This window comes from Helianthus annuus, chromosome 17 (genome assembly GCF_002127325.2).
Source record: "Helianthus annuus cultivar XRQ/B chromosome 17, HanXRQr2.0-SUNRISE, whole genome shotgun sequence".
Classification (NCBI taxonomy): domain Eukaryota; kingdom Viridiplantae; phylum Streptophyta; class Magnoliopsida; order Asterales; family Asteraceae; genus Helianthus; species Helianthus annuus.
The window spans coordinates 18,939,867-18,956,042 of NC_035449.2; the positions used below are offsets into that span (position 1 = coordinate 18,939,867).

Genomic DNA, 16,176 nt, shown 5'->3' on the forward strand with positions numbered 1-16,176 from the left:
TTTGGGTGTGAAACTCTTTCTATTTCAGTGTAGACCGGTGAAATATAAGCAGTGTGAACAAAAAGAAAAATTTAAAAAACCGAAATCCAACCAAAATCGAAGCAGAAACACCAACCCTAGTCAAACCAATATGACGATTAATTAGGAGACATTTAATGATAAGATTAATTAATGACCGGAATCATCATGGTAGCAATTAGCAAATTCGTTCTTGATGATCCATGAACACATGCCAAATTGCATCAAACACACACACACACTTGCAAACCAACAACACCTATATATATATATATATATATATATATATATATATAGGACAAAGATCCGTTAGGAACCACCCTTTATTGCGAGAACCGCGAGAACCAGTGTGAACACAAACAATAATACCTAAAAAAATCTAAAAAACACCTAAAAATTTTTTTTTTATTTTTTTACTATTTTTTATATAAAAATCGCTACTTTTAGTATCCAAAAAAAAATTTTTTTTTTTAAATTTTTTTTTAAAAAAAAATTTTTTTTTTTAAATTTTTTTTTAAAAATTTTTTTTTTTTTTTGGCTACTAAAAGTAGCGATTTGAACATAAAAATAGTAAAAAAATAAAAAAAAATTTTAGATTTTTTTTTGATTTTTTTAGATTTTTTAGGTTTTTTGGGGGGTTTAGTTTTTAGCATTTTAGCTTGGGGGGGTTAGGTTTTTTGAGGGTTTTAGTTTTTAGCATTTAGCTTTGGGGGGGGGGGGGGTTAGGTTTTGGGGGGGGGGGGGTTAGGTTTTTTTTGGGGGGGGGGTGGGGGGGTTTAGGTTTTTGGGGGTGGGGGGGTGGGGGTTAGGTTTTTTTAGGGTTTTTTTAGGTTTTTTTAGCTATTTTAGCTTGTGTTCACATTGGTTCTCGCGGTTCTCGCAATAAAGGTGGTTCTCGCATGAACCTTACCCTATATATATAGGGGCTGCTAGAATGAGAACCATCTCGAGTTATAAGAACCGTGAGAACTACACCCCACGGTGGGCGTTCACCATGATTTTTTTTTACAACTAGATGTGTGTATTATAAACACAGCCGTAAAAAAAAAAATTTAAACGCCGCGGCCGAGGGGGTAGTTTTTTACACCACAAGTTTGGTGTTTTTAATTTTTTTTCTTTTTTCTTTTTTTTTTTTCACCAAACTTGTGGTGTAAAAAACTACCCCTTCGGCCGCGGCGTTTAAAATTTTTTTTTACGGCTGTGTTTATAATGCACGCATCTAGTTGTAAAAAAAATCATGGTGAACGCCCACCCGTGGGGTGTAGTTCTCGCGGTTCTTACAACTCGGGGTGGTTTTCATTCTAGCGGCTCCCATATATATATATATATATATATATATATATGTGTGTGCAGGGGCGGACATACATATAGCCCAAGGTGGGCGGGCGCACCCCCGGGAAAAAAATATTTTAGTGCTATTTTCTGTTGAAAATCCCGTCCGCACCCCTTGAATTTTTTCATCCGCACCCCTTGGAATTTTTCGTCCACACACCTTAGGTAAAAAATGTTTTCAATTTATATTTTAAATTTTTTTAGTAAAGTCTAATTTAAAAAACTACCTAAATTATATAAACTTATACTACCCAACTTAACCCAAATACCCAATACCTTAACCCACTATTTCATTAAACATAATTAGCCCACTAATTACTAGCCCATTAAGCAAACTCAACCTAAGTTCAAACTATAATAATTAAAATAAGTCCAATAGTCCCTTAGAATTCATCCCGCCCTCCCTCTCTTGGGTCGTCTCCTACCAGCGATCATCGACCACAACACCAACCACAACAGCACGTCATCAGCAGCCGCGAACCACCACCGTCCGACACCAAAGGGTAACCAAATTTTTAAATAGGTTTAAAATTTCACGTGTTTTGACGTTGTTTATGGTTGTTTAGATGATTTTTAGGGTGATTATGTTGTTTAGATGATTTTTAGGGTGATTACACACGATTTCTAGGGTTGAAAATTAAAATTGAAACATTATTTTATGGAGCGATGAACTTATGCATCAATTTGTTTGTGATAGGAACCATGAGTAGGGACGTTATGGCGCAATTTCTTTTGTTTTACATGACCCGACCCGATACGAACCGATTTTTTTACTTATATACGTAGGGGCCTAAAATTTTTAAAAATGTTTCGCACCCCCATGAAAAAATTACTAGGTCCGTCACTGTGTGTGTGTGTATATAAATAAATCTTGCCCTCCCCTTAAAAAACAACAATACATATATATTTGAAAAACGCAAAACTGAAAGCCGAATTAACAACCATAACCGTAACAATAACCATGACCATAAACATAAACATGTATCGATCGTTAAACCATATACAACCAACACCTAGTTACGCACAACCTAAAAAATCACATAAACAGTCGCCATTCTTTCGCCGCCAACATCAACTCCATATAACACCGTTCCTCAGCCTCCAACTGCGCTTCGGCCGCTATCAGCATCAAACCGCCACCCTCCACCACCTCCTTGTCCAAATCTTTTTGAAGCCTGTGGCGCGTCATGTGGCCGCCCAACGCAGGCCCCGTCTCAAACTCCTTCATGCAAATCTTGCATCGGTGCAACGCCGCCTTTGGAGCCAAGAAATTCAGAGTTAACAAGGTTCTTTCGTTAATATGATCAACCTTCCTGTGGATTCCCTGGTGGCCGCCGAGTGCTTGAAAACTTTGAAACCTTTTTCCGCATGTTTTGCATTCGAAAGTACCACTAGTGTTAGAAGAACCTGTAACCATTTTCTCCATCTCAATACTCATGGACCTATTGGATTATATACGTACGTACACTTGAACGTATAACCGAATGTGTGTTTGTGTGTGTGTGTGTGTGTGTGTGGAGAGAATGAATGAAGTTAATTATGAGTGGAATTTATAGTTGTTTCGGTAACTTAAGTGGCAAGAATAAAATTCAGGTTGGCTAGTTAACTAATTAGAGTATCCTTAGTTTTTTTTAACTTGCATGGCTGCATGCAAATCTTTTAATTTTGTACACCTTTGGATAACTGGATAATAACCGTATCTATAATTCTATGTGATTGATTTCTTATGTGCGTATATTATGGAAACGATATCCAAAATCCAACTTAATTTAGTTTTTCTTAATTAAAAATAAAGCTTATTTAATTTTTGTCCTATCCGTCCGGCGCATGCTTGTTGCATTTAATTTTATACTAATTAACTTTGATTTTTTTTTTATCCTGATAATTTTGTTTTTCCTTAAGTCCCATTTATTTATACTTATAATATAATAGAATTAAGATGTAACTCATTTGGTTGTACAAATGGTCAAAATCTTAGGTTGCAAGTGTAGAGAGGAATCTTAATCACCATATTATTGTGATCTGTAGTTGAGATTGATACAACGGTGTGTTTTTGTAAATATAGAGAACTTTAAAAGTATTAACAGAGATAGAATGGAAAGATCCAACAAAAATGTTGCTCAAACTACATGCCGTTTCCTCCATTTGAGCGGGATATATTTAATCAGCGGCCGACCCCCTGAACTTTTCGCTCAATAGTGGAGAGTATAGTTTTTGTATAGAAATTTTTTGATATATATGTTTCGACCCTCCGGTCGGAAATCTCAAGCTTCGCCAGTGTTTTAATAACACAGCTCTAAAACGAATCCAATTGAAAGGCGTTGTAAGATTATCAGACGTTGTTTTGAACAAGTGAGGGGAAACCACGAACGGTTTCCCCTTATATACTCACCGCAATAAATGCAGCATGGAAACTGAATCATCACGTCCAAAAAAGAGCGAATTACGCGGCACCACGTGTCAAGCGACTTTTTCGCTGACGGTTACCACGCGCGCGTGGCCGCCCACGCGCCTGACAAAGGAGACGTTTACACTCCTGCTACAGTGCATTTAATGACCTCGGGCAGTGCAACTGTCCTTTCATTTCAGCACATGCCAGAAAATCTCACCAACTTCCACCAACTCACACGTGCGCTCAGCCACGTGTACAACAAAAACCGACAATATTATCCAAACATAAGCGGCATGCGGTTTCTCTGGTATACCGCACCATAACCCATACCGCATGTCGTTTTTTTTACATACCCCATAAAATAGCCAAAAAATTATCCATGGTTAAGGGGTATAAACATGTCCGCACATACCCACGAGCACACGTGGATAATGCGGAGATGACACACACGAGCCCGTACAGGTGTGTCAGATACTCAGAACCAGCGTTGTTCTTTGGACCGAACCGCATCTCAGAAACAGGTAAACCGCATTGCCTTCATTCTCTTCAAGCTTCAAATCCCTCCTGTCCGGTTCACAACCACAGAGGGTGCATAAACAACTTCTTTAACGAAAAGAAGGAAGGGAATGTACGCGTACGCACATCAGCAACCCTGAGTCCTGATCCTTCAAAAGCCACATCCGAGCAACACACCCGTTTCAAGCGAATATGGGGTGACAAAACCGCAGATACTCATGAGTCGCTGCGGACACAACCATACCTTCCGCAAACGGTTGCTACGGAAGAGCCACAACTAAGTCTTCACATCGAGGAACGAAACTACTTCAAGGAAAACTCCTCGGTATTGGAGCGTGAAGGAAGGTGGCTAAGGAAGAGATGCGGACGAGATCCCCAATGATCATACGAGATCTCGTCGAACAACAAGCGATCGAACAAGCGGTAACAAGTCTGCTTATGACTTTGTTACCCTACTTGTAAGACGGATAGAATAAACAATGGTGGGCATTACCATGCCTATGACCATGTTTATTTGGCCATTATCCAGAATCACATTGTTCGACCAAACATGGCCAACAATGACGCAAGTACTCAATAATATTCCCACAACCGTGGCCAACAATGTCAAGCAACGAGGTAACCGCAAAGGACGTGCGGTTACTAGAGAGCTAATTGGAAGAACATGAACACCCCACAAAAGGGATCATCATTTGATGTCCAATCATGACATCAGAAAACTCTCTTCTTCATTCACCACCTCAAAGGTTGGTTCGAAGTTTGTGCATACGCCCAGTAAGGTCTCAAGGTTGGTTCGACACACCAACAGGTGGCACCCAACCCGAGGCTGAGAATTTCGCATCAGACGAAACATTCTCACCGGTACGGAAGAGGCATCAAATGACCCTTCCAGACCTCCAGCTTGATTTACAAAGAGCAAAGACCATCCACATGGCCTAGGATCTTCTCTAGACTCCAAACTACCTTCTAAACACCATAGTCCAATACTCCTCCCACATGCAACTTGCATATGGCATCAACACTAGACTGGGGGGACTTGAAGGGGTATGGTCCCAGATCTCGCGTCAGCATCGACCGCGAGTGACCATTACCCTTATCAAAACCCCCACTAGCTAACAACCTACTTATGTCCGTGCGGGAACGCATCGACACAGTGGTTGAATCCAATATGTCCAGTGATGGAGGAGGACTTACCTGGAATATGAGAACGGTATAGCGATGCGGCTGGCACCGCATCTGGTGTATGAAAACGGAAGTATTCACAGCGATGCGGCCCCGCACCACATCCAGTGAACACTTCTATCAATACAGAGAAGCTGGATAACAACAACAGTCACCACAGCCGACGATGCGGCCTGGCACCGCATCTCGCGTATTTCTTGATCAGAAGAGTAGGACGCGGGAACATCTACAGTTACCGCAGACAGCGATGCGGCTTGCACCGCACCCTGTCTACTCATCAAGTGGGACTGACACCACAGAGCAAGTAGCACCAATGGCAGCCGCCTGTCAGGACTACGTAAGCGACAGACTGACGTGGCGTCGCCTCCCCGGCCAGCATGTCTGACACACCTGCAAAGGTGCAGCATGCCGTCAGTCTATCCATCCACCTCCTCCTTCACTCCTCGGCTATAAATACCAACCCCAAACCAGGTTTGAGGTATCTCTTCACAACTCTCTCACTACAACTACTATCACACTTTGCTTCCCAAGCAGACTACTGATTCTCACGCCGGAGAGTGGTAACAAGGAGCACCCCCCACCCCATCCTCCTTGTTACGAGTCACGGTTTGTTTCCTTGTGCAGGAGATCAACCCACCGGTGACCAGCCAGCGATCCTCGAGAGGAAGGGATTAACCCTTCTTGACGAGACCAGTGAGTTAACCCTGCCCGGTTAACCATTGTTTCATCAGGTACGTATAAATATCATTTATGAAAAGCTTGTGAGATGAGTAATATTATTGTTTTGTATTATGTGTAGACCGGTGGAATAAATATCGCATTTAGATTGAATTCGTTAAAATTTATATTAGTGTAAAATCGGAAATATATAGAAGCAGTGAACGAAAAGGAAAAAATTTAAAAAACAAAATCCAACCAAAATCGAAACAGAAATCTAAACTTAATCAATCTCATATATCTAGATAGAAAAGAAGAGTGGCAAATAATTAGGAGATAATGATACGGTGTTGTGATGGTTAACGAATAATAATGATACGATCACGTAGCCAAGTTCGCCTCGAACAATGGCTGGACCATTAAAGTCTAAACCGAAAGTCAAAGCATTTATCGAAAAAGCTTGACTTTTTGGCTTTAAAAGCCTATAAACGAAAATGCAGGAGGTAAGAACACTTACAAGTCCTAGCTCGAAGTTGCACTTAAGAGGAGTCTCCTTTTAGCTGGGAATCTTCAAAGAGAGCAAAGTGAGTAAAGAAGATGCAAGGATAAATGGTGAACCTTGGCACCTATTTATACTAAGTTGAGGGTTTGAGGAAGTTGCAACAGGTGTTATGGGTAGTTCTAAGAGGCCTACAAGTGTCCTAAGACGTGGCACAACTGATAAAACAGCCCATGGTTTCGATTTGAGTGGGATTTGGCTGTATGTGTGGGCTGCACAGAGCCGTCCCTGAAAACTATTGAAAAAATTTAGGCCTCGGGCGACAAAAAGAATTGGGCCCAAAATTATGGTTAAGGGTAAATGAATTACAAAAATAAAAAATTTGTGATGGAGCAAAGACTCGAACTTGAGACCTTTGCATTATTTTGAGATGGTTTTTGCCACTACACCACCAATATTTTTTAGCATATTAAATGGATGAATATACCAAATATATAATTTAATAAATATATACAAGCTTATAAAGACTTTTCGGGCCCTTTGAAATTTTGGGCCTCGGGCGTCGGCACGGGTTTGCCGGGCCCAAAGCCGGCCCTGGGGCTGCACGCCAAAAATCGCCCAGATACCTCTCTCGCGCCCCGCGATAGAGTTGACCAAGGGTAGTCGCGGCCCGCGAGCGCCTCAAATAACTTCCAAAGTTTGGCAGTTTTAGCCCCTCAGCCATAAGACTCAATATAACTTTCACTAATTACACTTTTAACCCTTTCAAAGTCATTATTAGATATTCTCGAAAGTATACTCGCACATCATAAAGCTCCGGGTTCATTAAAAGGTCACTCATAGGTATAAATTAACATGCTGACATTTTTAACCATCCAATTAACAATCTTTTGATTAAAAACACAAACGGTTCCTCTCGTCCAATAAGTGGCTCATTTGAGAATATGGATACTGTTAAAGGTCATTCAGAGGCTTAGTTTGAGCATGTTGACAATTTTAGTCCCTCTACATTCATACTTTTCATTGTTTGGCAACAATAGTCCCTCCTAGCCAATATTAGGCACAATTAGGTTTAGGGACACGTGTCGATGCATTATTGGACATGATTTTACGAGGTGTTACATGAAGATGGTGATGTTGATAGGGGATGACGGTGGTGACAAATTCTATTTTTGGTGATGAGATAGTGTGGGGGTGGTGAAGTTGGGGGTGGTGGTTAGCGAAGGTTGGAGGTTGGGTTGTGGAAAATAACAGTAGTAGTGAGAAAAGCGGCGATTTTTGGCGGTGGTGGTGGCTTTATTCGGCATGGTGGCGGTGTTCAGTTAAAAGAGAGAGAGAGAGAGAGAGTTGTGGTGATGGTGGTTGTTGGTGGGTGGTTTCAGATCTGGTAATGGTGGTTATTGGTGGGAGATGGTGGGTTTGATGGTGGTGGCTGTTGGTTTGTTTAGAGAGAGAGAGAGAGAGAGAGAGAGATCAAAGTGTGAGAGAGAGAGAGAGAGAGAAAGAGAGAGTAAAAGAGAACAGACGTGTTTATATTTGATCTTAAATAATTAAGTAAAAAGACTAAACTGTCGTGTTAAGTGAATAGACTTAACTAAAATTTTTAACCTGGTTAGTGCTAAGGGACGAAAGATATAGTAAGTTTTCCAAATAAAAGATTGTGACTGTAATTATTGAAGTTAAAGGCTATCTATCTGATACAAACATAAAGGACGAAAATTGTAATTTACTCTTATTATTATATGGTCTCTTATGTAATACTAAATACTTATCTATCTGGACATAACTTGTGATCAACTTAATACACCAATTAGCTATTTATACCAACATGGAAAATAGTATTTGGGGGTCAAAGCGTCTAGAAATCGGTCTCAAAAGATCAAATGACCGTTTTCTAACGACTAGAACGAACTTGACGGGTAAAAACGGTTCAAAGCGGTTTCAAGTGGTTCGGGCTGGGACAGGTTTGGGTGTGAAAATCTTTCTATTTCAGTGTAGACTGGTGAAATAGAAGCAGTGTGAACAAAAAGAAAAATTTAAAATACGAAATCCAACCAAAATCGAAGCAGAAACGCCAACGCTAGTCAAACCAATATGATATTATCCGGATAGTAAAGAGGATCAACGAATAATTAGGAAATGTTTAATGATAAGATTAATGACCGAAATCATCATGGTAGCAAATCCGTTCTTGATGATCCATGAACACATGCCAAATTGCATCAAACACACACACTTGCAAACGAACAACACCTACATATCTATATATTAATCTTGCCCCCCCCCCCCCCTTAAAAAAACAACATACATATATATTTGAAAAAAAACGCAAAACTGAAAGCCGAATAACAACCATAACCATGACCATAAACATGTATCGATCGTTAAACCATATACAACCAACACCTAGTTACGCACAACATAAAAAATCACATAAACAGTCGCCATTCTTTCGCCGCCAACATCAACTCCATATAATGCTGTTCCTCAGCCTCCAACTGCGCTTCGGCCGCTATCAGCATCAAACCACCACCCTCCACCACCTCCTTGTCCAAATCTTTTTGAAGCCTGTGGCGCGTCATGTGGCCACCCAACGCAGGCCCCGTCTCAAACTCCTTCATGCAAATCTTGCATTGGTGCAACGCCGCCTTCGGAGCCAAGAAATTCAGAGTTAACAAGGTTCTTTCGTTAATATGATCAACCTTCCTGTGGATTCCCTGGTGGCCGCCGAGTGCTTGAAAACTTTGAAACCTTTTTCCGCATGTTTTGCATTCGAAAGTACCACTAGTGTTAGAAGAACCTGTAACCATTTTCTCCATCTCAATACTCATGGACCTATTGGATTATATAGGTACGTACACTTGAACGTATAACCGAATGTGTGTTTGTGTGTGTGTGTGTGTGTGTGGAGAGAATGAATGAAGTTAATTATGAGTGGAATTTATAGTTGTTTTGGTAACTTAAGTGGCATGTATAAAATTCAGGTCGGCTAACTAATTAATTAGAGTATCCTTAGTTTTTTTTACTTGCATGGCTGCATGCAAATCTTTTAATTTTGTACACCTTTGGATAACTGGATAATAATCGTATCTATAATTCTATGTGATTGATTTCTTATGTGCGTATATTATGGAAACGATATCCAAAATCCAACTTAATTTAGTTTTTCTTAATTAAAAATAGAGCTTATTTAATTTTTGTCCTATCCGTCCGGCGCATGCTAGTTGCATTTAATTTTATATTAACTAGTGATATTCCCCCGTGCTTCGCGACGGGGATTAAGTTGGTATCAACTTGGTTCGTTATAGTACCTGCACTCGATATGGTAATTGTAAGAGAAAGCACTACATCGATCAAAAACAAAAAAAAAAACACATATTGATATGGTACCTATATATGTTGTTCAGTTGATATCGGTTTGGTTCGCTTGCATTTTATGTTTATTGTATTTCAACATTACGATATTTTTTTTTGAAAACCGATATTCAGCCGCTATCGTACCAAGCCCAATCGGCAATCGAAACCAATTGAACAACATTTGTATCGGTACCAATATTTTTTTTTATTTTTAGTTTTTTTGCTTTCAATAAATAAACTGATACTATATCGCTACCATATTGTACCGACATCATCGGTACCGGTATACATTCGGTTTTATTGTTTCCTGTTTGATAACGGGTACTTTGATCGTAGCTTAAAAGTTATATGAGAGAACAAAATATACTTAAATAAATTAAAGTAATAAACCAATAAAATAATAAAACCTTAGAAAAAACAATATTGAAAAAAAATCAAAAACAATTGTTCCCCTCTTTTTATTTCAACACTACGATATATATTTTTTAAACGGATATTGTGTCATTATCGTACCAAATTCAATCAAAACCGATTGAATGACATCTGCATCCGTATCAATATTTATTTTTAGTGTTTTTGCTTTCGATGAATTAATATTGTATCGCTACCATACCATATTGAACAACATCGGTACTAGTATACATTATTTTTACGATTTCTTGTTTGATAAATGGTACTTTGATCGTATCTTAAAAGTTATATAAAAATATATGCTTAAATCAATTAAACTAATAAAACAATATAATAATAAAAACCTTTAAAAAAAACAATATTAAAAAACAATTAAAATAACACTGTTCATCAGCTGTTCCTATTCATATGTATAAGTATACATTATTTTTACGATTTCTTGTTTGATAAATGGTACTTTGATCGTATCTTAAAAGTTATATAAAAATATATGCTTAAATCAATTAAACTAATAAAACAATATAATAATAAAAACCTTTAAAAAAACCAATATTAAAAAACAATTAAAATAACACTGTTCATCAGCTGTTCCTATTCATATGTATAATGTATAATTATCTTTGATTTTTTTATCCTGATAATTTTGTTTTTCCTTAAGTCCCATTTATTTATACTTATAATTATAATAGAATTAAGATGTAACTCATAGGTTGTACAAACGGTCAAAATCTTAGGTTGTAAGTGTAGGGAGGAATCTTAATCACACCATATTATTGTGATTTGTAGTTGAGATTGATGCAACGGTGTGTTTTTTAAATATAGAGAATTTTAAAAGTATTAACAGAGATAGAATGGAAAGATCCAACAAAACTGTTGTGCAAACTACATGTCGTTTCCTCCATCTGAGCGGGATATATTTAATCAGGGGCGCGGCATAGTGGGGGCGGGAGGGGCCGGCCGACCCCCTGAACTTTTCGCTCAACAGTGGAGAGTATAGTTTTCGTATAGAAATTTTTTGATATATATGTTTTCGACCCTCCGGTCGGAAATCTCAAGCTTCGCCACTGTATTTAATAACATAGCTCTAAAACGAATATCCAATTGAAAGGCGTAGTAAGATAACCAGCCGTTGTTTTCTTAGCTGATCAAACCCAACCCCCAAGCATTCCTCATCTGCCAAATAACCGTATGCAAAAGTGCTACAATTAACAAGCTTAGCATTTGTCTTTGAAGTCGAATAGGTCTTTTAACAAATTGAACAACTCAACTCGATTTACAAGACGTTTCACACCCAACTAAAAAGCCACTGCCAAATCTGATAAGAAAACGTACACCCATCATCTACATTGCTGCTGCAAAAAGAACAACCTTGTTTGAAGAGGTAACGACCTCGTCGGCTGAACCAACAAGCTACGACCCATGCATACCCTCCCGTCGTTTCATGTTATCGTAACTTATCATGGGTCCCACTGGATCACTAGTAAAAAGATTTACATTGAATCACCCATTTTCTCTCTTTATATACGTCCATCCATAATTCACGCTAGAGTATGCTCACAAAGAAACCCTCTTTATGTGGCGAGTCTAATTGTTTGCATTTTGCTAGTTTCCATTCCAATTCTGTAACGTTCCCGGATCTTTCTTTTCCATTGCAAGACTAGTTTTTGGATCTTCTTCGCCTTAGGTTCAATAAGAGAGGGATTCGATTACGAATCATTTTCTACGCAAAGCAATTCTTCTTAAATGGCACCCAATTCGTCTTAAATGGTCACTTTACGTCCTATCTCCATGTAACAAGTTTTATCTAAAGCAAGGTATTTTAGTTAGCTTAATAATAATATTATTATTGTAGATGATCCTAAAATAAATGAAAAAGACATATTCAATAGGTATATATTTTTTTTTCTAAATTGGTTTTTTTAATGTTTAATATATGGTTATAAATATCATTTATGAAAAACTTGTGAGATGAGTAATAATATTGTTTTATATTATGTTTATACCAGTGGAATAAATATAGCATTTAGATTGAATTCGTTAAAATATTTATAATAAGTGTAAAATCGGAAATATATAGAAGCAGTGAACAAAAAGGAAAAAAAATTAAAAAACAAAATCCAACCAAACTCGAAACAGAAATCTAAAGTTAACCAATCTGATATATCTAGATAGGAAAGACGCGGCAAATAATTAGGAGCAATGATACGGTGTTGTGATGGTTAAAGAATAATAATGAGCGATGGAGCATCCCTTAAAGAATAATAATCGAAACATTTCTGGTAATAATATTGGTACTAGAACTTTTATTCCAAGGATCAATCTTTCGCTCTCTGACAAACGAATACCTTTCAAGCTTCAAAGAAGGCAATTCCCGATAGCTGTGTGTTTTGCAATGACGATAAACAAAAGCCAGGGACAGTCATTATCGAAGGTTGGTTTGTTTCTAAAGCAGCATGTTTTCACTCACGGACAACTATATGTTGCAGTTTCAAGAGTCAAAAGCATGGATGGTTTAAGGATGTTAATATTAGACAATGATGGGAACATTACTAATAAAACTACAAATGTAGTGTATATTACTTTCCAACTGTATTTTTATTCCTTTTTTTTCTGATATTCATCCTTACTTTTTACTTCCGCTTATTTGGTTACATTACATTTGTAGTACATCTTACTTACAACTTATATAAACAATCCGAATCACATATAAACAACCACAACCTAGTTTGTAAATATATCTATTTAAACATTGATAATCAACAGCTGTTTATACACGATACCAACTATTAATTACATTCAAAAATATCGTACGTGGTTGGATGATATAATACTAATTGTCTTTAACCTTAAACTACCCCTAGGAACAAAATAAAACATGATAACCATAGATTGCATGTCCAAAAAAGAGGAAACATAAAATCAGTAGCACAAAAGAGTCATGATTTCGTCTACACAAACACCTTCATCATTAGATTACCTGTTAACCTGCATTAACCCCATCCACGTGTAATAAGATCAGGAGATTTCCTGAACTTACAAATGTGAAATGCATTGTGTCACCCAAACGAAGGCCATTCTCCTTCATGAACATCGACCAACCTTCGATTGCATACCTTACACCATCTCCATTCTTCTGGCGCCTAAGATTCATATCGATGGTTTTTCCATTCATGTTCGTCACTTTTAACTCATGCACTTTATTTCTGAATCCGGCAAATCTTACGACATCAGCAGGCATTCTCTGCATGAATGCCGTAATTAACAAGTAAATCAGCCTTATGCATATTATAGTATTTCTGTTTATTATTGACTAGGTTAAAAAAACATACCATGCGGTTTTCTCCCTTCTTTGTGAATTCATATTTACCACTTTTCTCAACAGCAATTGTCCTTGCAACAACTTTTCGTTCAACATCCAATATCTTCAATGCATGACCATATCTCTTTCTTTTTTCGTTTACCTTATTTTTTAAGACATACATTATATTTAGACTAATCTCTTAATTTATAACAAATATTGATCACTAAATGTTTTTAAGTTATGCTATACATACCAACCGGCTGCGAGTTCTCTGTCCAACTGTCGAGATGTTTGGCATTTCGACTTCTGTTCCGCATATCAGTTCCTTACTGTCGTCCGCATGACAATATGCCTCAACCTATTTTCCTTTCTTCTTAAGTTGTTAAGACAACCACTAACGTTAGATAACAATAACCAACAATTATTAACTAAATATGTCTACATATATTAATGAAACTAATCATCTATTATTATGTTTGAAATAATTACATCATCTTTTGTTGGTTGGTTTGTCTCTTCTCTCATCAAAATCTTTGTTTCTACCTTCGACTTTTCTTTTCCACCAATGTTCTTATTCACCTCCTCTTTGTTACTACCTTCATGAATCTGTGTATGATAGTTAATAAAATGACAAAATCTGATTGTAATGTATTTTAATCTACATAAATGTAAGGTTAGTACCTCAGAAATCAACTGATTTATCGAGTCATCATCATCACAGAATGTCTGGTATACAATAAGATACGTAAATAAGTTGTATTTTTTAGTAAACCGTTATAGTTTAGTTGAAAATACTTACAAACTGAACGTTTTTGTAGTATGTGTCTTTAGGTATTTCCAGCAGAGAGTCATCTTCACTTTCTTCTTTATTGGTCAATGTAACACCCAAAAAACGGGTTTGTTAATTATATCAAATTAACCAAAAAAAATAAATAAATAAACGGGTAAAATACCGTTAGTGGTAAAGGTAAACCCGGTAAAAAAAATTAATTAGGATTTAAATAAATAAACCAAACCTAATATAAAAAAATGAATGAATAAAAGCTTTCGAGGAAATAAAGGTTATAAAAAGCCCGAGTTAACGGGACTTAAATAAAATGGGTTATAACCTCCCCGAACTCAATAAGTTAACTAGGAATGTTTAACCTAGTTAACAAGACAAAATATTGTTGAAAATAAGTAGGTTGTAGCCTACTTACTAATTAACAAAACTTGAGGGGCCAAAGGTGGGATAACTTAAAAGATTAATTATTAAAAAAAAAAAAAAAAAACACACACACACACAAACACAGTGTGTTCGTGAAAGGGCTCCCATGGAGCAAACCCTAATTCACACTAAATGATCAAATTGAAGCTCAAATCAAGACCCAAATCGATGCATGAACATGTATAAATGATCACCTAGTCAAGGGGATCATAAGGTATGTCATAAAACCTAGATTGGTTGAAGTTGAAATGTGAGACAAGTATGTTACTTGTAATTAGGTTGTTGGAGTAGGATCCATAGTTGAAATTGAATGCTATTGTGTGTTTAATTTCGTTAGTTATGATAAAATTATGAAGAATTTAATGTAAAGTTACTTGTAAGTGATTAACAAGTAAACTAGGAAGTGGGTTTTGATTAAATAGTGAAGATGATGATATATTTGTGCTTAAAATCATCATAATTGATAGTTGAACCGAGATACTTGAACAATTTATAGGTTCGAGTGAATACCCATACACGATTTGAAACGGGTTTTTGAATGTTATGATGAAATCCGGTAAATATATTCATGTAACTAGGTATATGAAATCATGTTATCTACTAACTGATAGGTAGAACTTGATTATGTTAGGTGTTCGGATGAATGCTAGTGATATGACGAAACGGGTTTCACTTGTATATGAGAAACCCCTAGTTCGTGCGAAATGAATGAACAAATTAGTCTTGATAATCACTTGAATAAGATAAAGTGTGGGAAATGTAATAAACTCGGTTAGAACCTTGGTTAAAACGGTGGCCTAAAGATAACGCCAACCGGGTAATTAAAGAGTGCCTAAATTAGTTGATGAACTTGAATGTGCATTTTAAATACTAATGGTCGTTTGACTTTTAGAAAGTCAAACTGACCAACAATATGATGAATGATAATTTTTATATGAAATACGTAAGGTGGAATAGTCATAATTGATAATGACTAATCTAACCGTCTTACGAATTATAATGATAGTTGACGCTTAACAAGCTAGATGGAAGCTTGGGAAGGAAGCGGGTCAAACGGATGGAGCACGCGGAAAAGAATAACCGGATGCAAGGTAAGTAAAACTTACACCTTCTAGAATACAATACTTACTTGTATAATGGATAGCATTGTGAATAATAAAATGGACATGGTTTTCGCGGGCATTTTGTTAATAAAATAGTTATTGATAGCAAACAGTTTCGTTATTTGCAAAACTGTTTCGGGGTCTTAAACACTTAGTTTTGACTCCATATGTGGTCAGAAGTTGTCTAACAATATAAATGAT

The 16,176-nt window shown here is 37.0% G+C and overlaps 2 protein-coding genes and 1 long non-coding RNA gene across 3 annotated transcripts; 1 reads left to right on the forward strand and 2 right to left on the reverse strand.

Moving 5' to 3' along the window:
* Positions 1-2,386: 2,386 nt before the first annotated feature.
* LOC110923809 (zinc finger protein ZAT11) lies at positions 2,387-2,788 on the reverse strand. Its single transcript, XM_022167867.1, has one exon. It carries the CDS (start codon positions 2,786-2,788, stop codon positions 2,387-2,389), a length of 402 nt encoding a protein of 133 aa, XP_022023559.1.
* A 6,237-nt stretch (positions 2,789-9,025) lies between these two features.
* Positions 9,026-9,427, reverse strand: LOC118488799 (zinc finger protein ZAT11-like). Its single transcript, XM_035986158.1, has one exon. It carries the CDS (start codon positions 9,425-9,427, stop codon positions 9,026-9,028), a length of 402 nt encoding a protein of 133 aa, XP_035842051.1.
* Positions 9,428-14,994: 5,567 nt separating this feature from the next.
* Positions 14,995-15,946, forward strand: LOC118489122. Its single transcript, XR_004886291.1, has 2 exons — positions 14,995-15,086; positions 15,879-15,946. It is a non-coding gene; the product is annotated as an uncharacterized LOC118489122 (long non-coding RNA).
* The last annotated feature ends 230 nt before the right edge of the window (positions 15,947-16,176 follow it).

Coding starts and splice junctions, on each gene's coding strand:
- LOC118488799 (XM_035986158.1), bottom strand. CDS start 9,427: ATGAGTATTGAGATGGAGAAAATGGTTACAGGTTCTTCTAACACTAGT.
- LOC110923809 (XM_022167867.1), bottom strand. CDS start 2,788: ATGAGTATTGAGATGGAGAAAATGGTTACAGGTTCTTCTAACACTAGT.